Source organism: Odontesthes bonariensis, chromosome 9 (assembly GCF_027942865.1).
Source record: "Odontesthes bonariensis isolate fOdoBon6 chromosome 9, fOdoBon6.hap1, whole genome shotgun sequence".
Taxonomy (NCBI): domain Eukaryota; kingdom Metazoa; phylum Chordata; class Actinopteri; order Atheriniformes; family Atherinopsidae; genus Odontesthes; species Odontesthes bonariensis.
The window spans coordinates 31770245-31794635 of NC_134514.1; the positions used below are offsets into that span (position 1 = coordinate 31770245).

The 24391-nt window shown below is 42.8% G+C and overlaps 1 protein-coding gene across 2 annotated transcripts in view; it reads left to right on the plus strand.

Moving 5' to 3' along the window:
• Window positions 1–24391, plus strand: part of acsl3a (acyl-CoA synthetase long chain family member 3a) — a 73770-nt gene that overhangs the window by 14154 nt on the left and 35225 nt on the right. For both annotated transcript variants that reach the window (XM_075474026.1, XM_075474027.1), the window contains exons 3-8: window positions 480–657; window positions 11965–12074; window positions 14224–14362; window positions 16848–16998; window positions 18008–18131; window positions 19330–19401. In XM_075474026.1, coding sequence (XP_075330141.1) covers window positions 480–657; window positions 11965–12074; window positions 14224–14362; window positions 16848–16998; window positions 18008–18131; window positions 19330–19401 — 774 coding nt within the window. The remainder of the gene's footprint in view (window positions 1–479; window positions 658–11964; window positions 12075–14223; window positions 14363–16847; window positions 16999–18007; window positions 18132–19329; window positions 19402–24391) is intronic.

A 24391-nucleotide genomic window follows, 5' to 3' on the forward strand; every position in this document is an offset into this window, starting at 1 on the left:
AGAAAAAATTCATAAACATATCCATTTAAGTGACAGGTTATAATGCAGTGAAATAGAATCTTAATACTTTTTCAAAACCCCTTTCATATGTTTAAACTCCTCCTTATTAGATTAGGATTATGGTTTCCTATTCTTGAGAGAAATATGCGTCTCTAGAATCATATTTGAGATAGGCCATCTGGTAAAAACACTACTTTTTACATGAACACAAAAATATCCAGAGTAAGACAACTTTGGTTGTCTTCACTGCCTGAAGTTTTTTTTGATTTTAACAGAGTGTAAAACCAGACAAAGAAAAGATAAGCCATGTATGTCGAGCCCCTGATATAGTAAAGGCCCCAGGTAAGACTGGAAGTTTTCATTTTAAAATCATAGATATCATACCAGCCAAAACAAAGCCAGGAGTTAGATCCTTGGTGACCATCACTGACAGGATTTTTACTCTTCTTTCTCACCCTCCTCCCTGGGTAATTCTGCAGGTAATTCTTGGTGAGTACAGCTGGCTCTCCTACAAAGAAGTCCTTACTGCAGCAAGTCAGCTAGGCAGTGGCATGACATCGTTGGGGCAGCTGCCAAAAACCAACATCGCCATCATCTGTGAGACACGAGCAGAGTGGATGATAGCTGCCCTGGCCTGCTTTACATACAACTTCCCATGTAAGTCCAGGATCACCAAGAGTGTTACACCTACAGTGAACATTGTATAAAGGGGGAGGATTACAAACAATTATAATGTCTTGATTAACAAAACCTTACCACAAACACTCAGGTGATACCTAATCAAGATCTGTTAGGTTTCTGTTGTTTCTTCAACTATTCTTTTTTTTATTGATGTGTTTATTCATCCAGTTCTACAAAGTATATCATTTATCTTTCCCCAAATTAATGAACGATTAAAAAATCTCATAATTGTAAAAGAGTTTTTTTTTTTTTTTTAAATAAGTAGAGAATAACATCATCCCTATACATCCATCGTCTTCCACTTATTTGAGGGAGGAAACGGAGGAAACGGGTCAAGCAGGGAAACCCAGACATCCCACTCCACAGCGAAACATCCCAGCTCCTCTTGAGGAATGCCAAGGCGTTCCCAGCCCAGAAGGGATAAATAATCCCTTTCAGCGAGTTCTAGGTTCTCCCAGTTGGACTTGCCTGTAAAACCTTCAGATACCCAAACCACTACAGTCGACTCCTTTCGATGCAAAGAAGCACCTGGATGGTCAAGCTTTTCACCTTATCTCTAAGTCTGTGCTCAGCCTCCCATTTCAGCCGCTTGTTTCTGCAATCTCATTCTTTTCGTCACTACCCACATTTCATGACCATAGGTGAGGGTTGGAACAAAGCTGGACTACTAAATTGAAAGCTTCTCCTTCCGGCTCAGCTCCCTCTTTACTGCATTGGACCGACGCAGTTGTTATAAATCATGTAGAAGAATAATAAGAAGTCTAAAAATATTAAATGTTTAAAGTCCTAAAACTAAATTTAAAAAATGTTTAGAATTAGAAATACTAAGAAAAATGTATCTGCTAAATAACAGCAACCTTGTTGTGACATCTGAAAGGCTTTTTAATGGTTGAGACAAACCTCTTCTGGTTGCCAGGTTTTTCAGATACACTATTTTGCCAAAAGTATTCACTCACCCAACCAGATAATTAAATTCAGGTGTTCCAATCACTTCCATGGCCACAGGTATATGAATTAAAGCACCTAGACATGCAGACTGCTTCTACAAACATTTGGGAAACAATGGGTCGCCCTCAGGAGCTCAGTGAATTCCAACGTGGTACTGTGATAGGATGCCACCTGTGCAACAAGTCCAGTCGGGAAATTCCCCCGCTTCTAAATATTCCACAGTGAGCTGTCAGTGGTATTATAACAAAGTGGACGCGATTAGGAACGACAGCAACTCAACTACGAAGTGGTAAGCCATGGAAAATGACAGAGAAAGGTCAGCGGATGCTGAGGCGTATAGTGGGCAGAAGTCGCCAACTTTCATCAGAATCATTGTTTCTATGGCCGAGCAGCGGCATCCAAGCCTTACATCACCAAGTGCAATGCAAAGTGTCAGTACAGTGGTGTAAAGCATGCCGCCACTGGACTATACAGCAGTGGAGATGTGTTCTCTGGAGTGACGAATCTCGCCTCTCCATCTGGCAATCTGATGGACGAGTCTGGGTTTGGCGGTTGCCAGGAGAACGGTACTTGTCTGACTGCAGTGTGCCAAGTGTAAAGTTTGGTAGAGGGGGGATTATGGTGTGGGGCTGTTCTTCAGGAGCTGGTTTTGGCCGCCTAGTTCCAGTGAAAGGAACTGAATGCTTCAGCATACCAAGAGATTTTTGGACAATTTCATGCTTCCTAACTTTGTGGAAATAGTTTTGGGATGGCCCCTTCCTGTTCCAACGAGACTGCGCACCAGTGCACAAAGCAAGGTCCATAAACACATGGATGAGCGAGTTTGTTGTAGAAGAACTTCACTGGCCTGCACAGAGTCCTAACCTCAACAGATTAAAAAAAACCCTTTGGGGTGAATTAGAGCGAAGACTGCGAGCCAGGTCATTTTGTCCAACATCTGTATCTGACTTCACAAATGCGCTTCTGGAAGAATGGTAAACAATTCCCATAAACACACTCCTAACCCTTGTGGAAAGCTTGCCCAAAAGAGTTGAAGCTCTTACAGCTGCAAAGGGTGGGCTGACGTCATATTAAACCCTATGGATTAGGAATGGGATGTCACTTAAATTCATGCGTGTTAAAGGCAGGTGAGCAAATACTTTTGGCAGTATAGACCCAGATAGCAAACGGACTCCGGACCGGATCCGTTCCGGATTTAGGGTAGGCTCAGGAACGGATCCGCAAAACGGACCCGGATCGGAGTCCACTTGCACACCAGAACGGATTCAAAATCCCGGTCGGATCCGCCCCGGACCCTATCCGGATCCGCACATTAAGTGCCACATCCGGCCCGGATCTGTTTTGGATCCGTTCATAGAACGCATCATCCGGCCCGGATCCGTTTTGGATCCGTTCATAGAACACATCATCCAGCCCGGATCCGTTTTGGATCCGTTCATAGAACACATCATCCGGCCCGGATCCGTTTTGGATCCGTTCATAGAACACATCATCCGGCCCAGAGCCGTTTCGGATCCGTGTATGATACTTATAATGGAGGTGGACTCATTTGGTCCAGAACCTTTATTTATTATGCATCTATTAACAAAAGTAGATACAGATAAAAACTTGCTTACCAACTACAACTAGAAATGACTCCATAAAAAACCCACCAGTTTAGCCTTATACACCTGAAAATTATTTATTGTGAAGCTGCAAAAGACCTAAAATTGGGATATTATTACGAGTAAATTTACAGTTTTGAGGCTGCAGAGTTGTGCAGTTGGTAGCACTGTTGCAGGTGTTAGAATCCAGCCAGGGGTCTTTCTGTATGTGGTTTGCATGTTCTCCCTGTACATGCATAGGTTCTCTCTGGGTACTTCATGTCATCTGCTATCCATTGTGCTGTACTGCTCTCCCTGCCTCCCTCATCCTCTATACCAGGACAGTAACCTCCACCAACCTCCCTGGAGATATATGGGACATTACAGTATGATCCTTGTGATCATATGATTGGTTGGATACAACCAATTAAGTGTAATTGAGTTCACTTAAAAGAGCTGGCACAAACACCAGATTGACCAACACATCACTACAAGTGGCTAATAAGATAATGGACACAAAAAAAATGTGATGGAAATTCTTAAATTTATTTATGAGTACTCACATACTCATTTAAATGAACAATAAAAATAGTAACATGTGATGTGCTGTGCATAGACATCGTCAGCAGGGTGAACCCCGTGTGTACTGCGTCTCTTTGAGGTTCCCCTCTCTGCTGCCAATTTGAACCACCGAATGGCATGCTTGCAGACATCATGTTCAGTGGAAGCACGAGCGACAGGATTTTTTCTGACAGAATCTGTAATCACAAAAGGAGATTTTCAATTAAGTTATCATCATCCGTCATCATAATCACAATTTGCAATGTGACAGGATACACATAGTGATACACTCCAAAATAGATAATCTGTCACATACTTCAGACATAGAATTTATAAATATAGGAATGCAGTTTAAGAGCAACAAAAATAACCTGTGTATAGTCAACTTAGATGAATGAGTGATGAGTAAATGATATAGTGACCAAAACTACCAGGGTTAACCCAAATCTACATTACCTACCGGCAATATGCTATGTGAGCTAGCTAACCACGCTCGCTATGCTATATGCTATATCGCTATGCTATATTACAAAGTTAAAAGTTAAATCATTGAATCCAATAGAACGGAAGTGTGCACCCTCCTTTTCCGTAATATAGATATTTTCAGTATCTCGTTTCATGACAGAAATCACCAGCAAGACGGATATCAAAACCAGACATTGACATTGATTATTTTTTTTTAAATAAATATTGTTTGTCAAGAGACGCGGATGACGGCTATAAATAGCTGGCGGAGCTAACGTCAGAGGTTCCGGAGCGCGCTCCGGCTTGCTCCCCCTCAAATTAAGCCCTGGTTCCATCCCTTTGTTTGGGGTGCTGTTCATGTTTCTTGTTCGATTTTCAGTCAGCCCCTAAACCAGTTGTCCGAGACTCCTTTGATGACTGATCTTGTGTCATGGAGTCAACAGGAGCGAATGTCTGTAATGTTTGATCTTCGTAGATCCACCTCAGTAAAAGAGTCCTCTTTCTGAAGACACAGGGACTCCACATAGGGGATGTCCTTAGGTGTAAAGTCTATCTGATCTTTGCAACATGAATTTAAAAAGAGCCTCTTAATCATGCTGCCCACTCTTTTCAGAGACTTTTGTGTATTGATTTGGTATTTGTTGGTGGAGCAGCTGACTTTTCCTGACTCTTGACGTCTGATATCTCTTCAATCTACAAGGAGAACACAGATTCCTGCTCAGTCTCTGGGGGTGATGTTTCACCAGATTCTATGGTATAGTTGCTTTCCTTGTTTGTGGTGGTCTCATTGCCCATCTCCTGGGCATCTGCATCAACAATAGCTTCCTCATGAGTATGCAAGACCGCAGACTGAAGCTGAGCCTCTGTATTGATTTTCAGCTGTGTCCACATTTTCCTCCTCTTTTATTGTTTCCAATGAAACTGGATTGACTGCGCTTTTATTCATCAAACAATTTGCTTGTTTTTACAACCATCCAATCAATAGATACAGACTGTCCGGTGACTATGCCAGAATGTACTCTTTCAGTCACCTTGATCAAGTCACAATTTAGTTTGTCAAAGACTTGTAATACCAGAGTCTATAGTGGTCTAAATGCAGCACTCGATGTTTTGCTAAAGCGAGCAGTATGGAGACAAAGGTCGGAGGCCAAGATCAAGGCAACACTGAGGGAGGTTAGCCTGCTATTAGTGCTTCAGAAAGGTGCAATGAAAAGGGAACTCCCTAAGAAATACAACAAACTCTCTATACCAGAGGCAGTGGAGACTGACAAACAATGACTCACAGCTCTGGCCAACTCTAGGTACACTAGAGAAGATGAATATATATGATGTTCTCCACTGAACCATCCAAAGTATAATCTCTCTATTACTCTGTAATAAGGTGAGAATAGAGCCACCCAGGGAACCATGGGTGGCCGCAAGGAAGTCAGCCATAACCAAGTACCTGCTTAGAGTAAGGCAGGTCCTGAAGAGCCGAATGGGAAGAACAAAGTCTGACCGGTCAACACATACATAGTTGTTCACTGCAACCACTAACACGTGCACATGCAGAAACACAGAAATGGCAATAAATCAGCTGAGTTCAGACACATTTGTAATCATCAGTCACCAGATATTCAGCATATATAATAACCTAGTCAAAGGAGATAGACGGCATTGATATCAAGACAAGAAAGCTCCTCAAAATGCACGGAGGGTTTCACCCCAAGTTCTGAACATTGTGGTGGTCAACAAACTACCAAAGAAGGCAGTAGATAGATGTAGCAATTCCGATCGACGGCAACATCATGAAGAAGGAAGCTCGAAAAATATGAAGGAGTAGGGAAGGGACCAGATGTGGGAAGTCTACACAAAGGAAGAGACTGAAATTACCTAATTTACAACAACCTTTGTTCTATGAGAGCTTCGGAGTGGACGTGGTAAAAGACCTGCCATAAAACTTGAGGGATGCAACTTAAGCTGAACAAACAAAGAACCCTTTTTGGAGAAAACCAGACAAAATCACTCCCTCCCTTATCAGGAAATAAATCCTAGGTGACAGCTACTCTCATCACCCAGATGGGAGACAGACTGGAACTGGAAATGACTTTACTTGGATTCACTTTCAGCCAAATCTTAAAACTGTATTAAATGTGTTTGATATCTTTGTACAAGTTCTTTCTGTCATGATGCGGGGTTGTGGAGTTGGACCCAAATGCAGACAACGTCAGAGGAGATGAGTAGATTATGAAGATTTAATGAAAAGTAAATGATGATACAAAAATCCAAGGAACACAGGGAGCACAGGAACAAAACCAAAAGCAGACTAGGGAATGTAAAAAACTAGATTGTGGTGATAACGGGAAGTAAGACGAGGATCCGGCAAAGAGTGGTGGAACTAGAATGATATGTATGTATGTATATATATATATATATATATATATATATATATATATATATGTATATGTACACACACACACACACACACACACTGTGGAGGTTGATTACTGACAGGATGCAGGTGTGAGTGAAGAGGGCAAAAGACAGACTGAGGAGAGAGAGAGAGAGAGAGATGGCACAGGGGGTGAGGGAGAGCCCAACTACTAGGAAAATTAATCTAACACAAAGAGCACACAAGGAGTAATTAAACATAACTGCATACTATGAGAAAAAGAGCTAAGGTGAAACAAAAACCGATCTAAGAAAGAAAGAACTAAGAGCACCAAATAAAAATAGAACCAATAACTAAGAAGTCCAAAAACACCCAGATCCTAACACTTTCAGGTTCTCAGCAAAATTTTACTGTTTCCATAATCGTACTTGAAAGTATGACGAAGAAATCCCTATGGAACCACATTTCCCCCTAGTGGTCTTTAGTATTGAATAGTTAAATCCAAACGGAGTCAGTATACTGGACAGTTATATACAGTAATGCAACTGTTAAACAATGTCCCTTCTGTATCTTTTTGTACTCCATTGTTAACACAGGAAAATAACGTTGTTTGGTTCGCTATTCATTCAACTCATAACATCAAATTTGATGTCTTTATATCCTAAGTACATGTTATATCTTTAATCTGCATATCTTAACAAGTTGTGGTGTTTTCAGAAACATCGAGACAAATGTTTTATGAGACGGAGGAATGGAGAAAAATAATTTCTTTGTTTTATCCCAAATCTCTAAACGTTGAATCAGATCGCCTTACAACACACCCAGGCATACGTCACAACAGTTTCATCGAGAATTCACCAAAGTAGCGAGATATGAGACTGATTATTAATTGAAATATTAACTTAACATACCAGAATCGTAAGATTCTGTGTTTTTCCTTGTTTGAAGGTGGTGCCCTACATACAAGGTTAAATAAGGTTTATTAAGAGTAAGAACTTCTGGTAAATCCTTATATTTTATCAAGTAACGCTACACCATGATCAATCTACCTACATGTGGCTCTGACCCTGAACTTGTCCAACCATCTACTTCTAAATACAAGCAACGGACACAAGCCAATCAGAAGCAGAGCAGGAAAGGTCTTCATGGGCTTGCCAAAGAAGTAGTTGATTCAGGTTGTCCAATGATGGGCTGATTAAGGGGATTGAAATGTTTAAGCATTTGATAAGTTTATAAAACCGAATGTACCTTTGAATTAACTTTTGTAATCTTAACTGCATTAAACAGAAACGCATTCAGTAGGATTTTGAGCTCAGAACATCTCGACTGGTAGTCTGTACTCTTTCTTAATAACCACAATCAACACATTCGAATGAATTAACTTCTGATTTTGTGCAGGCCTCCTCTTCAAGGTCTTCAATAATTCAACACAATGTTGAATTATTTCAATGTTTTTTACATTGTAGTCTACTTCCAGCTAAGCTGCGCTGTTTTGTTACTTTGAAGACAACTCTATCACCCCTTGTTTTCCTCTGTTTAGTCTTCCCACCGACTGAGCTTCCAAATGTGTCTGAACTCAGCTGATTTATTGCCATTTCTGTGTTTCTGCATGTGCACGTGTTAGTGGTTACAGTGAACAACTTTTAACATGCATCGCCCAGCTGAGACAGAAGAAGATCAGTCTGTCCCTACAGCTTCATTGTTACATAAATGTCACATTTTTCCTTCTTCACAGTCTCTGCTTAGTCTGTTTTTCCAACGTCTTGTGATGCAAATATTTGGTTCTACACATGTACATTGTCACCGTCTACAGGGGTTTGACTTTAAACAAAAAGGTTTCTTGTGCAATGGGAAATGGATCAAAGTTTAGTTTTATATTTTGTCAGGAGAAATAAATCCTATAACACCAGAGCAAAGCTATTCGAGCTGGTTACAGAGTTTCTGAATGAGAAACTGTTTAATTCAGAGATAAGCTGCCCGTACAGATCTATGCAACAGCAGATTTTTGCACTGAGCTATTCTGTGCTGATTTACTTTTTAATATGTTCTGTACTAACACAACCTTTTAGTTTATTACAAGTGCTGACAGCAAGTCATAATATCATTTTGAGTGTCCATGAAGTCCCTTTCATTTTGCCCATGAGCTGCGGTTTAGTCTCCATTAAAATGTCATGCTTTTAAAATATGGCATGAGTATGAGCCAAGAATGTATCTGCAAACACAAACTCTGTGACAGTGGAAAGGCCAGGGGCTGAGGACAGCACATAGTGGGGTGGGTGGGGGTAGAGTTTTAGTTAGAGGGCTGAGAGAGTCTACGTGAGCCTCTGATGTTGACAGAGGCATCAAGGAGTCAGCCAAAGGCCCCCAGTGAACTCAAAAACTCGGTGTGTGCGTGCGTGCATGTGTACATTGTATATCCTCTGTACATTGGCTCTATGTGAAAAGGCAGATGTGCCTCTGAGTCAAACAAAGGATGTATGACATGCAGCACTTGCACACAACAAACTCCCTATAAAGCCAATCAAATTTACTCTTTGAGACTTTGTAGAGCTCGTTTATTGAACTTAGAAGTGCATAGTGACCAAGTGAACACAAGTCAGATGTCTCCCAAATCCTTAATCTGTTCTTAATGAAGTCAGTACATTTGCTACGTTTCCTGCACTAAAATGACTTTTAGTAAGTGTTGTGCGATTGTGAGTATGCGCATTAAGCTGGGGCCCAATCTAGTGTTTAGATCTCACGGCTAGAGGTGCCATGGCCTTCATGCGCACACACAGTAACAGTGCAGGAAGCTTTGGAGCTCCATGACGCAAGAATGAGACGTCATAAAGCCCTGTCCCATAAATCTCTGTGTTAGAGGAGGGATGCAGGCTCCCTCTGCTTCACTGTCAACTATTCTTTCCTCCAGCCACCTTCCTTTCCTTCTCTTTCACTCTCACCCCTTTTCCTCCCTTGTTCCAATATTTTTAGATTTTCTAACCATTTTTTCTGTCATCTTTTAATAACCATACACAGCCACATAAACATTTCATTACATATTAACTTTTGATATTTAAAACAGATTCAGTTCAGATTTTCTCCATTATCAATACAGCACTTCAAGCTGCACTTAATCTCCAACAGCAAGTTGACAGACATACAAACCACTCATTACTGCACATCATGCACAGTGCTGCCCTCTACAAGTTCTGTTTGGATGTTTTTTTTTGTCACATTGAAATTTCAGTATGATTACAGCAGCAGTATATATGATATACAGTTCGACTTCAAATTTGGACACACCTACTCTTTAAAAATTGGTAGATGTGTTCAAATTTGACCTGCATCGTACACGCCCACCGGAGAAAGATATACCCAGGACCTTCCTGGCAGCTACAAACATACATACATACTTGGTCTGAGTGTCTCTGTGGGTGAGCCACAAATATATTCTGATCTGCAGAAAGAGGATCAAACGGCTGATTTCACTTATAACAAAGCATTCCGCCAGGAGCAGAACAAACCAGCCGACCTGTTGATCAGCAGCCTGTAGTTCAGCTATGCATGAGCCTGGTTATCTGTTCAGGTAAAATAGCTAAGATTTGCTCATTGGCTCGGTCAAAAGAAAAAAAACAGACTATTATTACTTTTGGGATACATATAGAAGATAGGTATCAATGATTCTAGCTGCTCAGCAGTCCTGGGTGTTTGTTGTATTTTAAATGTTTTAAATGGTGAAAGGTCTGGACTGCAGGCAGGCAGGCAGGCCAGTCCAGCACCCACACTCTTCGACTATGAAGCCATGCTGTTGGAATAGATGCAGTATGTGGCTTAACAGTGTCTAGCTGAAATATACAGGGCCTTCTCTGAAAAAGACGTAGTCTAGATGGGAGCATCTGTTGCTGTAAAACCTGTATATACCTTTAAGCATTGATGGAGCCTTTCCAGATGTGCAGGTTACCAGTTCCATAGGCACCGATGCAAGTGTGTTGCATTAGTGTGTTCCTGAGCCCATGCTGTGATTTCCAGGACAGAATCGTGTCCGTTTTTAATGTAGTGCTGCCTGAGGGTCTGAAGATCCCTGAAAATCTAAAAAGACATTAATTTGCAATGACAGTGTCAGCTGCTGCTATCACCAGCATAAAACTAACTGAACTTTTTTTTTTTAATTGTTTCTGATCGGTTTCGGAGACAGAATTCCTACAGCGTTTTTCCAGGGCAATCTGTGTGTGTGTTTCGTGTGAGTGAGTGCTTCATTTGTGCTCACCTTTCTCACCCTCGCACACAGCACACATTACTGATCAATGTTTTGGGAAAGAAAAACCAGTATAACCTGCAGAAACACCAAAGTGCTTTTTTAGACAATAGGGTTAATATTAGGGATTCGTTTGTTTGTTTGTTTTGCTTTTTCTATTATAAAACAAAACTTTCTGTAATTTATCCGTGTCACCAGAGCCAGTTTGCAATGCAGAGAATCGTCATGACCTAGCCCCCACCTTCGCCTGCCACCCAGCTCACACTACACCCAACCTTGAATTCCCTCCTACGCAGGTGGTGAAGGTGGCATCCTGTGGCTTATTTAGGCTGAGCCTGGCCAAGCCCCTGGAGTCGAGTCTCAGCCAACATATGCTTGCCTGCAACACCAGCACCCCAAGCCTGGCTTCAAGGGGGTGCCCCAGTTTCTATATTCCAGACGAGTTGATTGTAATAATCTGTTGCTGCTCCATCAAGGTCTTAATTGCTCTTAGTCTGACCCTTCCCCTAAATGACGTAAGTGTTCATTTATGAGGCAACAATGAGGATTTTTTTCCCCAACAAGATTTCAACTCAATCCAGCCACACTGAATTATAAAGTCGTCAAACAGATGTTAATATTTGGGTATCCACTGTCAAACTCTTTGGTAAAATATGATCAGTTTAGGGTCTTCCATGTAGCTTTGATTATGATAGAATTTGAACGCTTAAAGTGCTATGACTGACACTTTTAAACACACATTCCAGTACTCTGTCATACATATGCACTTAGTCATAACACCACACACCCCCACATTCCACTGCTTTTGATTTCCTCAAAAGTTTGCTCATCAGGCAGTGTCCCTCAGCTCAGCTACTGAGCTGTGGCCTCTAGAGGTGCCTGAAGATCATCTGTGTGTGGGAAGCCAAATCCAAGCCAGTGAGCAGTGCTGAGGGCACGTACATTGTCCATCTTCACATGTCTCGCTGTCTCATCACTCTGTTCACACACAGACACAGATTTTTCTGCAAATAAATTTTTAAAAACACCACTTCTTAATGAGGTGTATTTTCCGAAACATATTATAACTGTAGATCTGTTTTCTCCATATGTGCTTCCACATGTGGCTTTTTATGTTACAGTGGTCACTATTTACTCTACATTGGGAGTCCAAGCCATTGCTCATGGGCTGAATGAGACCCAAGTCACCCACATCATCACCAGCAGAGAGCTCCTGGAGACCAAACTAAAGGTTGGAGCCCACACTAACACAGACATTACTATGAATATTCTCTGAGTATCACAAACTTTTCATACTTAGGTGCTGTTTACACATACCCGGGTATTTTGATAAACGCATATTTTCTAACCTTCGTTTTCAAAAAAAACTTGGTGCACACAGCCCTGTTTTTAAAAAAAAAAACCACGTCTACATTGATCCGCATAAATACGCTATCAGGAGCTGTTAAATTACGCCAAGCCTGACGGTGGTATGGCCGGGCTCACTCCAAGTACCCCTGACTGCAGACCGCAGATCGGGCTGGAGATCAACGTTGAGGGGGCGGGGCTCAACGTTGAGGGGGCGGAGCTCAATGACTCCTTTGCGGGTGCCATCTGGTGGCGGAGACCATGCAGCACATTCACAAACAGCAAGCAGCACCGAGTTGCCTAAAATAAGGAATCAATTATAACTGTATAAAAACAATTATAATAATATATATTAGATATATAATTATATATATGAAACAATTATATATATTAGATAGATAATTATATATATATATATATAAGCAAGCACACAGTTTAACCAATCAACTATCTGCAGACTGAGATCAGCTGATTATCTGAGTCAAGACTGTCCTACTGTTGCCTGTTTGGGACGAAAACCTGCAGCTGGTGATGGAAATTGAATCATTTTGAACCATTGTCTCATAAAGTGGTTCACTACCCGAAGCTTCATTCAATTCCCTTGGGTTACATATACTGGCAGTAGCGATTGTTGCACCAAATAAAGCAAATATGATACATCTCTTCTGTATATAATAACACAATAATTTAAAAACAATGTGAAAAGTTTTGGTTTGTCATTCATATTTTCTTTGGGAGTGTGCTTGGTGTAATAAAGAGGGTGCTTGTGTTACTTCACGTGTTTTTATTCAAGAAAAGTAGTTTTTGCACAGTAGAAGGGCTCAAACGGTTTCTTTTTTTTTTTTTTTTAGACAATTTCTCCAGCGAGTTTGAAGCATGCTTCGAAGCTTCGGTGTTATCTATTTTAAAAAAAAAAACGAGTGTAGGGGCATAGTACTATAACTTGTTTTATGAGACACACATCTCTCTTTCTTTTTTTAAATAAAAAATTGACAGTTCTCGTTTATTTTTGAAAACCGGAAGTCACCACATGCTGTTGAAAGTTAGCGCTGAGTTTCTCAGTCGTCTCCGTGGTGTAAGATAATAACTAAGCTAATAACTAAGAACACAGTGTATCGTCACAGAGAGCATAGCATATTTTAAAATGAAAAAAATGTTACTTTCTTCCTTGTCTGTCACAAATATTGCAAAATAGCACATTAAAAAACGAATCTACTTCTTCTCCTCCACACAGTCTTCTTCTGCGGTTCAATGTGTTGTTCTATGTTGAGCATCAACGTTGAGCACCGCCACCAGATGGCACCCGCAAAGGAGTCATTGAGCTCCGCCCCCTCAACGTTCCGCCCCCTCAACGTTGATCTCCGCCCCGATCTGCGGTCTGCAGTCAGGGGCTACTCGCTCTGTCTGCCAACAGAAGCTCCGCAATTGCTGCTCTCCGCGCCGTAATACGCCTTTGTTGTTCAATACATTGTATGACTGTAATTTTCAAAATCACACAAGCGAGTATAGCTCTCAACAACAGAAATGCTGCTAGTACCTCCATGCTTGCCAGATAGGGGCGGGGCTCTGTACTATGACGACAACTCCGCATTCCATTCTGAAAACTCCGTTTTCGTCTCTTTCAACCAGTTTACACACAAACGCTAAACGGAGTTTTTAAAAAATCTCCACGTTTTTTTTTAGCTTCGTTTTCGGAGGAAAAAACTCCGTTTGTGTATAAACGAAAGGCACAAACGAAGGGAAAGGTCTTCGTTTTTCAAAATACCCGGGTATGTGTAAACAGCACCTTACTTACTGCGCCATCACATTTCACATCACATCCATCTCCTGGTGCAGTGTGTTAGTTCAGTTTGTCAGAAAGCGTTGGCCATGTCAAGTGAGGCCAGATATCACACATCTTTCACCTCTCACCAGAACTATAACAATAAGGCAACTTTTAAGATTGTAGAACACATAGAGGCAGTGCTGCTAACTGAGGAGGAGCGGTTGAGTGTTTTTGGTCATGCTTTCATCTGTTGGTGTGTGTGCGGCAGGCCATCCTCGCTGAAGTTCCAAGGTTGCAGCATATCATTGTAGTGGACAACACGGCAACCACATGGTCCGGTTCACAGCGTGGCATCAGTATCCACAGCATGGCTGCTGTTCAGAATCTGGGTACCAGAACTGGGAATGGTAAGTTGGATGATTGTGCATGCACATTTAGTCATTGTTTTAGTTCTATAGAATTTGCTCAACCTTTAGTTCAAATTGTTGGTTTTAAACACTGAAAAAAACAATTAGTTGCTGACCTAGCTAAAACATCATTCCTGTTTTTAGTTGGGCTCTATGTCTGACAATTCGTTTTCACATGATAACTGGAGAGTTCTGGAGACTGTCTCACAGTTTGGTCTGGACTTTTATTGTGGTTGCTCTTCACATGCGTATTTTACATCAGGACGTTTTGAGCTGGAGATGTGTCAGTATTGTTTTCTGTCAAAAATTACACTGCAGTATACAAAAACCAAAAGAAACAAATGCATCCCACTTCAAGTACGGCACTCTTTTGCAGCACCATCACTGCAAAGATATCCCCACAGAAATGTCTGAAATTACTTGAGCTTTAAAAAGGAAAACATTAGGACACAAAGGCACTGTGTTTGGCCACAGTTTGACAATTAAAACCCCTTCCTTTAATAATTGTGTGCCTGCAGACGGGTGTCAAATTAAAGAGAAATCCTGAACATTTTACCTCTGGAAGTGGCTGTTATGCATTGGGGTCAGTTTGCCGGCTGCATGTGCGTCCACGTGTTCCTTTGCAGATAGGGTCACGAGTCCGACACAACCAAGAAGTTCTGAGTGATCTCCTGTATCCAGTGATAAAACATTTCTGTCCTGATGGGAGTGCTCTCTGTCAGGATGACCGTAAATAGACTGTATCTATGTAGCTTGATTCTAGTCTACCACTGAAAGCACTTTTACACTACAAGCCAGATTCAACTATTCACACACACACACACACCACTTCTTAATCGATACAGATCGATGGTGCTTTTTCTCCATTACACAGTTTCCCATACGGATGTATGCATGTTGACATATCGACTGGCCGCTCTTTCTATTGAGCTACAGCTGTCCTTCAGAGCTCACTGAATGATTGGATGACAATCCGAATCATGTAAAGTACCCTCTGTGACCTACTTAGCTTCTTGATTTGAACCTACTCTAGCACCTACAAGAGCCTTCGGACCAGCATGTTAGATGGTGCTATCCACCGACAAACCACCAACAGAAGGCTCATACTTTGGAAGAATTGTGTTCAGATAGAGAGACTAGAATCAAAGCTTTTTTGTTAGCATATAGTGGTCCAACATCTGACTGAGGCAGTTTATGCTGGTTACTCTTTGTCATCATCTATATTTTCCTTTGTGGTAGTCTTTTTTTTTTCCATTAACTTGCATAAAGAATTTAATCGATTTTGATTTTAATCACCTGTTTTACCTATTGGGGGTAAGCAGAGGCAACAAATGTGTTAAAAGTAGTTCACGTGATCTTTATTCTAATGCAAAAATATCAGCCCTCCAAACCCACTGCAGATCAATCATCATATCATCTTAAAAAAAATCTTCAAGAAGCAGAAAATTCCTGCACCAAACAAAGCAGTCATGGGGAGGTTTCTTATGGACAGGGGGCTGGGGTAGATCGGTAAGAGTCCCAGTAGGTCATGTGAATGAGGAAGTTCTAACATCTGTGACAGATTAAGTTTGATACTGTGACTGTTTGTGGATGGATGAGGGAACAGGCCCCCACCTCCCCACCCCTCCCCTTGAACCAACTGACCCAAAATATGACAACTTGGTGATTAAAGGAGATAAAAGGAGATATCAGCTCTCAGAGCATACAGTTCAACGTGTTTCTCGTTAAGGGGAAAGATGTAAGGTCCTCCCATTGTAACTGTAAAGTACTTCAGTTTGCCTTCATCCTTTGACTGTTTTTGGGGGTCTGCTGATTTTAGACTTTAGATTTCAGAGGGGAGACATCAGTAGAGTTTTCTACTTGAAAACTTTGAAACTTTTGTCCAGTCAAAGGGTCTTTAAGATAGTGCTCGGGTTGCAGCAGATACCTCAATATGTGCTGTGCTGTCATGGGACCATTTTTTCTTACTTGTGCACTCTTTCATTTCAACAAACAGGAGACAGTCTTTCTTGGCCTTGAATAGATATCTGGATTGTAAACCTTTTCCCACAACTTACTTGTAACTCACCAGTTTATTTATACTCAATTAATACAGTAATTTCCAGTAAATTAACACATCTGAAGTAGAGATAAGAGAAAACAAGTGAAAACGTCACTTTTTAAGATCAATGTTGATTTTTTTTTTTTTTTCTTTTTTCAATGCATGTGTGACTCTTAGATATTCCTATTTGTCTTCTTTTGTTCTGTTATTAAATCAGCTCATCCAGGCCAGTTGCATTACATTAAACATATAGCACTAATAATTTATTCTTTTTATCTTTGTTTAATCAATTTTTTTTTAATTGTTTGGATTAGTGTGTGCTTTGGTGTGTGTGTCGGTCTCTTAAGATATATAGCACGGATCACAGTGTCATGATAGAAGCCATCATCATAATGCAGTTCAGCTTAAATGTTCCCATGTGTGTTTTCTCTGTTAACATCACAGGCACGCATGACCGAAAGCGGCCGCTTCCCTCAGACATTGCAGTCATCATGTACACCAGTGGGTCCACAGGCGTGCCAAAGGGGGTCATGATCTCCCATAGCAACATCATCGCAGGCATCGCAGGGATGGGTGAGAGGGTACCCAAACTGAGGTAAGACAACAACCACATTAAACTCTTGGACATGTGTTCTCTCTATGAACTATAAATTGGTCCTTTTTCAGTCTGTCTAGTAAGTCTGATGACACAGTTGTTAGTCAGACATTTAATCTAATTCACTTCATGAGTTGATCCGGTGTTCATGTGTTGTCACGTGTTAGAGCATGTTAAATAGGAAATGGACTGTACTTATATGGCACTTTTCCAGATTGGCTGACCAGCCAAAGTGCTTTTACACTACAAACCGCATTTACCCATTCACACACATTCACGTCTCAGTATATACAATGTTACGGGCTATGTAGCAACATGGGATTCAGTGTCTTGCTCACGGACACATCGACATGTGGTCCAGGGAAACCGGGAATTGAACCGGCAACCTTCCGATGACCTACTGCTCTTCCTCCTGAGCTACAGCCACTCCATATTGTCATCAAATTATTTGTTGCTGCTTATTTCAAAGGAGCATTCAGATCCATCACACAACAGCTGTTTCCATGAACGCATAAAGCGAGCCTTCTCTCTGAGGAATGAGAGGGGGTGGAAGGAAACATGCTCTGGAGGGAGCTGTGTATGACTGGAGTTAAAATCTGGGAGGAGGGCAGTCAGACTGAGATGGATGTAGATTGAAAGGTTCACAGCTGATACGATCTCTAACAGACTTCTCATATAAATGATGGCTTTCCTTTGCGTATTAAGTAAAAGACTGAGTAAACCTCCTCCTCTACATGTACAGCTCCTGAATATTGAATGTTTTCTTTTTCCTCCACCATGGACAATCCAGAAAGAGTCGTGTTGAGATGGTAGCAGATTATAGTTTCATTGCAGTATTGTCTCTGATATATACTATATGTCCTCTATAGACTACTGTCCTTTGATCTATGATTAATGACAAGACGATTTTTTTTTTTATTTCCAGTGCAGACCAACAAATGCAATCATACACGACAATGTGTAAAGACACAAACCTCTCAGAGCTGTTTTTTACTGACTGTGTTTACAGTGAGGAGGAAACCTACATTGGGTACCTCCCTCTCGCCCATGTGCTGGAGCTGATTTCAGAGCTTATATGTTTTTCTTATGGCTGTAGGATCGGTTATTCCTCACCTCAAACGCTCTCTGACCAGGTAAAACACAACACAAACCCTAAAACACTTTTCACTCATGGATGAAATTTCCATGCTTTGAGCACGTTGCAGTTTTCTGTGTCGGAGCATCAGGGAATAACTTTGTTAAGGGGAGTGTGTTTGACATTTTGGGAATTCATTCATTTTTTTGCCTTTTATATCAGAGGGTTGATTCAACAGTCATATATGGATGCGGCACGTGCAGGTGGAACTGTTAAACACAGATCAATGTGAAAACTGCACAGAGATATTATTGAGGCTAAATTGAAGAATCCATCAGGAAAAACCAATGAAAATAATTTCTGTTTCTCTCTCTTCTATGCATGACTAAAACCACTGTAGTATCACAATGTTATGGTTTTATGGATCAACTAAAATGGCATACAGCCAAATACACATCAGTGGTTTTGATCCTTCTTGGCAGGAAAGTGAGTAGAAATAACCTGAATGTCAAACTGTCTACAACTGTCTCTGTAGATTATGAACTTATAAGTTAGGTTTGAACTTATGAGTTCATAATCTACGACAGCATTCGATCATCACCAATATCTTTCTGATGGAGCAAAATATTAGTGCATCACTCCAACAAATAACTGAATACTTGCTCATTCAGCTGACTTCATCATAATGTTGTCGAAGCTAGACCCAAACAACTGAAGCAACCTCAGAGCAGTGACTTGAATCCAGTCAGGGGCTTTTTTTTTTTTTTTTTTAGCTGTTCACCTGAGGTTGGATTTACTTAATTTCAGTCATGCTCTCATGTGCAGAGGCTCAGAAGTCAGAGGGATCCACTTCTTTTTCACATTGCTTATTAACAAATTAAATTAAGCTAATGAGAGAAAAATGACACATTTTGAGTTCAAAGTGATGTGATACAATCATGTTTTTCTCCCCATACTGTCCCAACCTTTTTATTTGGGATAGTTCCTTTTCTTTATTGTTATTTTTGAGTATGTCTTAAAAGCGAGAGCAAAGCTGCTGAAAAAAAAAAAAAAGAAAATCTGTAAATAATTGTTCAATTGAATGGTATCTGTACATGCGAATAGAACAAGTGATTTGGATCAAATTTGAACGTCACACCTTAGAAAAAAATAGATTCCAGTTTTAAGAAGTCGGTACTTGTTTAGGTCCAAATGAGACTCTGGAAATCTAATGTGAGCAACTTACTGACTTTGTATTTTTTTTTTTTGTCCCAAAGTCAACCAAGATCAAGAAAGGAAGCAAAGGAGACGTCAGCATCCTGCAGCCCTCTCTGATGATAGTAGTTCCTGTATGTTCATGAGAGTACACTCAGCATGATTCACTTCAGTGTGTGAGAAACCTTAACATTTCCAGTTGTCCAGAGTCACTATTCTCTGTCTCTTTGTAGCTTGAGTTTGGCCTCATCTGGAGGCAGATCAGATTCCAGTCTGACTTGTTTCAGAGTCCAACAGCTCTGGATCTGCTGCAGCTGTCTGAACTGACTGTGACATAGATACTCTGCTACTCCCCACTGCTCACTCCTGGCCTTTATCGTTAAACCATGTGAGACACCCACTCATTGCTTTATTAGTTTAAAAAGCCATTTCAACTGAAGGGAAATGGAGAGCAGTGTGAGATGAAAAGCATAACATTTGCACTTCAAATGTTACCAGGAACTTAATACAATGGTCCGGAGCTACTATATTATTCATTTTTACACAAATAATACATGAACTGAAAACTGGTATGAAAGTGGGGTTATTTGTATTTACAATTCCCAAAAGAATTCAGCTTAGTGGTGTCTCCCTTATTACCCTTGGTTTGACAGATCCCCCTGCTGTACATTTTATTGTCCGTGTTAACAAATTAAAAGAGCGCTCACCTAAGATGCAGCTCCAGTAGATAGTAAGAAGCTTTGTTTATTGTTATGTTGACTTCCAACAACACTTGGTCTTTATGAGAAGCAATTCTCAAGATGTAAAAATATCTTTTTAAAATCTACATTCCCTGTGACAGGATCAGATAAAACCCTAACCCATCCTGATATGTTCCTAATGTGTTACTGCGTTTGACAAAGGTAAATGCTGTGTAGAAAGATATGACTTTCTGTATGGATACCTCACCACCCACCTGTGGAAAAGCGGTTGTGGTTCAGGTAAGTGGGCGCTAAGAGGAAGGTAGTGTGACAAACATCAGGCAGTTAACAGCCGCTCCGTGAAGACTGTGGAGTTCTATTTCATCCCTACTGACCGCCAGAGGGCGGTGCTGAAAGCACTGAATATCCCCTTCGCGCATGCGCCGTTCGAGTAGTAATACCAACAGAGTCACACCCGTGACACGTCGGATGATAGCCTATATAGCCTATAGATAGGCTATATAGCCTGACGTCATCCGGCGCTCTGTTCCTTTTCCTTCTCGCGTGCGGTTCGCTTGCATGGCATCAGCGGTGCCATGATCATTTCACCGTTGTTTGACGCCCAATTACCTGTTGGCTGGAGCAGCGATATTTCGCCCTCCTAGGGGCTGCGACGGGTTAATCTTTGGTCGATCTTCTGTGTGTTGGTGATGGTTGCGTTTGCGCCCCCCCTCCCGACTCACAGCTTCTGGTTGGTGTTGTGATACACACACTTGAACTACTCTATTTTGCATTGAGCTACTTGTGTTAGCCTCTTCAGGCTGTTGTTTGCTTTAATCAGCTATTCGGCTTTGCGCTGAGCTACCTGTGTTAGCCTCTACAATTGTTGTTTTGCTTTAATTGGTGATGTAGCGTCTTGCCCCCTCTCCCACTTTTAGCCAACCGTTTATTCGGTTTTGGATTGAGCTACCTGTGGTAGCATTGAAGTTTTGATTGCTTTAATTGGTGACGGCAGCTCTTGCCCCCTCTCCCAATTTTAGCCAACGGCTTATTCAGTTTTAGATTGAGCTACTAGCATCTAAGTTTAATTTCTTTAATTGGTGACGGTAGCGTCTCGCCCCCTCTCCCAATTTTAGCCAACGGCTTATTCAGTTTTAGATTGGGCTACCTGTGGTAGCATCTAAGTTTGATTACTTTAATTGGTGACGGTAGCATCTCGCCCCCTCTCCCAATTTTAGCCAACCATCTATTAGGTTTCGTGTCAAGCTACCTGTGGTAGCATCTGAGTTTGATTGCTTTAATTGGTGACGGTAGCGTCTCGCACCCTCTCCCAATTTTAGCCAACCGCCTATTAGGTTTCGTTTCGAGCTACCTGTGGTAGCATCTGAGTTTGATTGCTTTAATTGTGACGGTAGCGTCTCGCACCCTCTCCCGATTTTAGCCAGCTGATTATTCAGTTTTGAATTGAGCTACCTGTGGTGGCATCTAAGTTTGATTGCTTTAATTGGTGACGGTAGCGTCTCGCACCCTCTCACGATTTTAGCCAGCTAATTATTCAGTTTTGAATTAAGCTACCTGTGGTAGCATCTGAGTTTGGTTGCTTTAACTAGTGACGGCAGCGTCTCGCCCTCTCTCCCAATTTTAGCCGACCCCTTATTTGGTTTTGGAGTGCGCTACCTGTGGTAGCATTTGAGTTTTGATTGCTTTAATTGGTGACGGCAGCGTTTTTGCCCCCTCTCCCGATTTCAGCTAACATCTCACTCTATTTTGCGCTGAGCTTTAATTGGTGAAGGCAGGGTCTCGCCCCCTCTCCCAATTTTGGCCAGCCGCTTATTCAGTTTTGAATTGAGCTACCTGTGGTAGCATCTGAGTTTGATTGCTTTAATTGGTGAAGGCAGCGTCTCGCCCCCTCTCCCAGTTTTAGCCAACCACTTATTTGGTTTTGGATTGAGCTACCTGTGGTAGCGTCTGGGTTTGATTGATGTAATTGGTGACGGCAGCGTTTTCGCCCCCTCTCCCGATTTTAGCCAACATCTCACTCTATTTTGCGCTGAGCTTTAATTGGTGACGGCAGCGTTTTCGCCCCCTCTCCCAGTTTTTGGTTTGTCGTCCTGTATTCTGGACATAGCTGACAGTGTCAGCTCCTCTGTTCTTTCTGCCTGTGGTTGGACTCGGGTCAGTTTCGAACATGGATGGCTCCCACTGTTGTGCGGTTTGTGGGACCGTGCTTCAGGCAGATGATGGCCATGACCTGTGCCCTGCCTCCCTTGGACATGATCACCTGGTGGAGGCCCTATCAGAGAATTCCTGCATGAACTGTAGTTACATGCCCCGTGCTGTGAGGGTGACTCGGCTGGCCCAATTGCGCCCCGAGGTTGGCAATGACCTTCCACCTTCTGGGCAGGTGGCCCTCCCTAGGCGCTCGATGCGCCGGAATGAGACCAGTCTCTGTGGCTCCTCCTAAGAAGAGTCGAGCGTTTGTCTTCAGAATTGGCGTGCCACAAACTCTGGCCGCCGCCCCATCAAGGGCCATGGGGACAGACGGTGAGGCCACCAGGCCAACAGTCGGATATTTTTCCCATCAGCAGCTCAGTTATTGGGCTGCTCATGCTGGGGAGCCATGGGTGGTTACCACCCTTACCTCTGGTTACCAGCTACAATTCCGACGGCGGCCTCGCATGTCACGCCGGATCAGGGTTACCATAATCACCGACTCGGTGTAAGCTCAAGCACTGGACCAGGAGTTTTCTGCCCTCCTGGCCAAGGGTGTAATCGAGACAATGGATCCTCTGCAGCAACCCAGAGGCTACTATTTTGGGTCTCAGGAGACTGAATCAATATCTAAAGGTGCTGCCCTTTCACATGCTCACGACAGCAGAGGTTCTTCAGACTGTTACGAGGGACAAGTGGTTTCCCTCTACAGACCTGACGGATGCGTGCTTTCATGTACCTCTTGCGGCAGAGCATCGCCGTTTTTCTCCGGTGCTCCCGTTTGGCCTCTCTCTCTCTCCCCGAGGGTGTTCACTCGGAGTGTAAAAGCAGACCTTTCTCCCCTGCGGAATGAAGGTTCTTCCATACTTCGACAATTGGCTTCTGCGCCCCGTCCCGAGCGCATGCTTCTCGCGATACAAGTCGTCTGCTTGGTCATGTGTCCCAGTTGGGCCTCCAGGCCAACTTGGGGAAGAGCTGCCTGACCCCATCTCAGACAACCACTTTTCTTGGGGTGTCTCCGGATTCACCTACCATGAGGGCTTACCCATCTACTCAAAGGGTGAACGATATAGTCCGGTGGGTCAGTCGATTCAGGCTGGGCCGGCAGTTTCCTTACGTCGCCTTCCTGCGGCTGCTGGGCAAACTGACGTCAGTCACTCGGGTTGTGCCCTTAGGTCTGCTGTCACTGCGCCCTAACACATAAATGTACTGGAGCTGCGTGCTGTGCATCTGGCTCTCAGACACCTTTTGCCCACCTGAAGGGGGAACACGTTCTGATTCGGTCAGGCAACGCCTCTGCGGTCTACCACCTCAACCATCGAGGTGGCACCAGGTCAGCGCAGCTTCTGGAAGTGTCCAGAGTTCTCCTGGAATGGGCCTCTCCTCACCTGTCCACCCTGCAGGCAGTATACTTACCAGGGGGGCACAACCATGTTGCAGACTCTCTTTCACGCCAGGCGACTGCTCCTGGAGAGTGGTACCTTCACAGCGACGTAGTGCTCAGGATCTGGACCTCTTTGGTCGGGCAGAGGTAGATCTTTTCGCCACTGAAGAGTCGACTCGATGTCCTCAATGGTATTCCCTTACGGGGGCATCAGGTGCACTGGGACGGGACGCATTGGCTCATCCTTGGCCAAGGGTCCTCCTATATGCTTTTCCGCCCCTGTCTCTGATTTGGCCTACTCTTCGGAGGGTTGCCGAGGAGGGCCACGAGAGGTTGCTAGGGGCTCCGTGTTGGCCAGCACGGCCATGGTTCCCGCTCCGGCAGAGTCTGTCACGGCATCCCGTGGTGTCTTCCGACCAGAAGGGATTTTTGCTGTCTCAGTTGGGACTGCTATGGCATCCCAGTCCTCAACGCCTCCGACTGTGGGTGTGGCCGCTGGATGGCTTGAGCAGCTGCTGACAGGATATTTGGGTCCCGGTAGACGCACCCTTTTGAGTGCCTGGGCACCCTCGACTCGCCAGTGATGTGAAGACAGGTGGCGGCTGTTTTCCCAGTGGTGTTCTGCCCGCAATGATGATCCACTCACCTGTGCAGTGTCCACTATCCTGGAGTTTCTCCAGTCTCTTCTTGATAAGAGCCGCTCTCCTTCAACACTTAAGGTGTATGTAGCGGCGATATCATCTAATCATGCTGGCTTTGAGGGCTGTACCATGGGGAGCCATATTCTCGTTCATCTTTTTTTTGCGTGGTGCTCGTAGGTTGCACCCGCCAATGGTTCCACGGGCACCA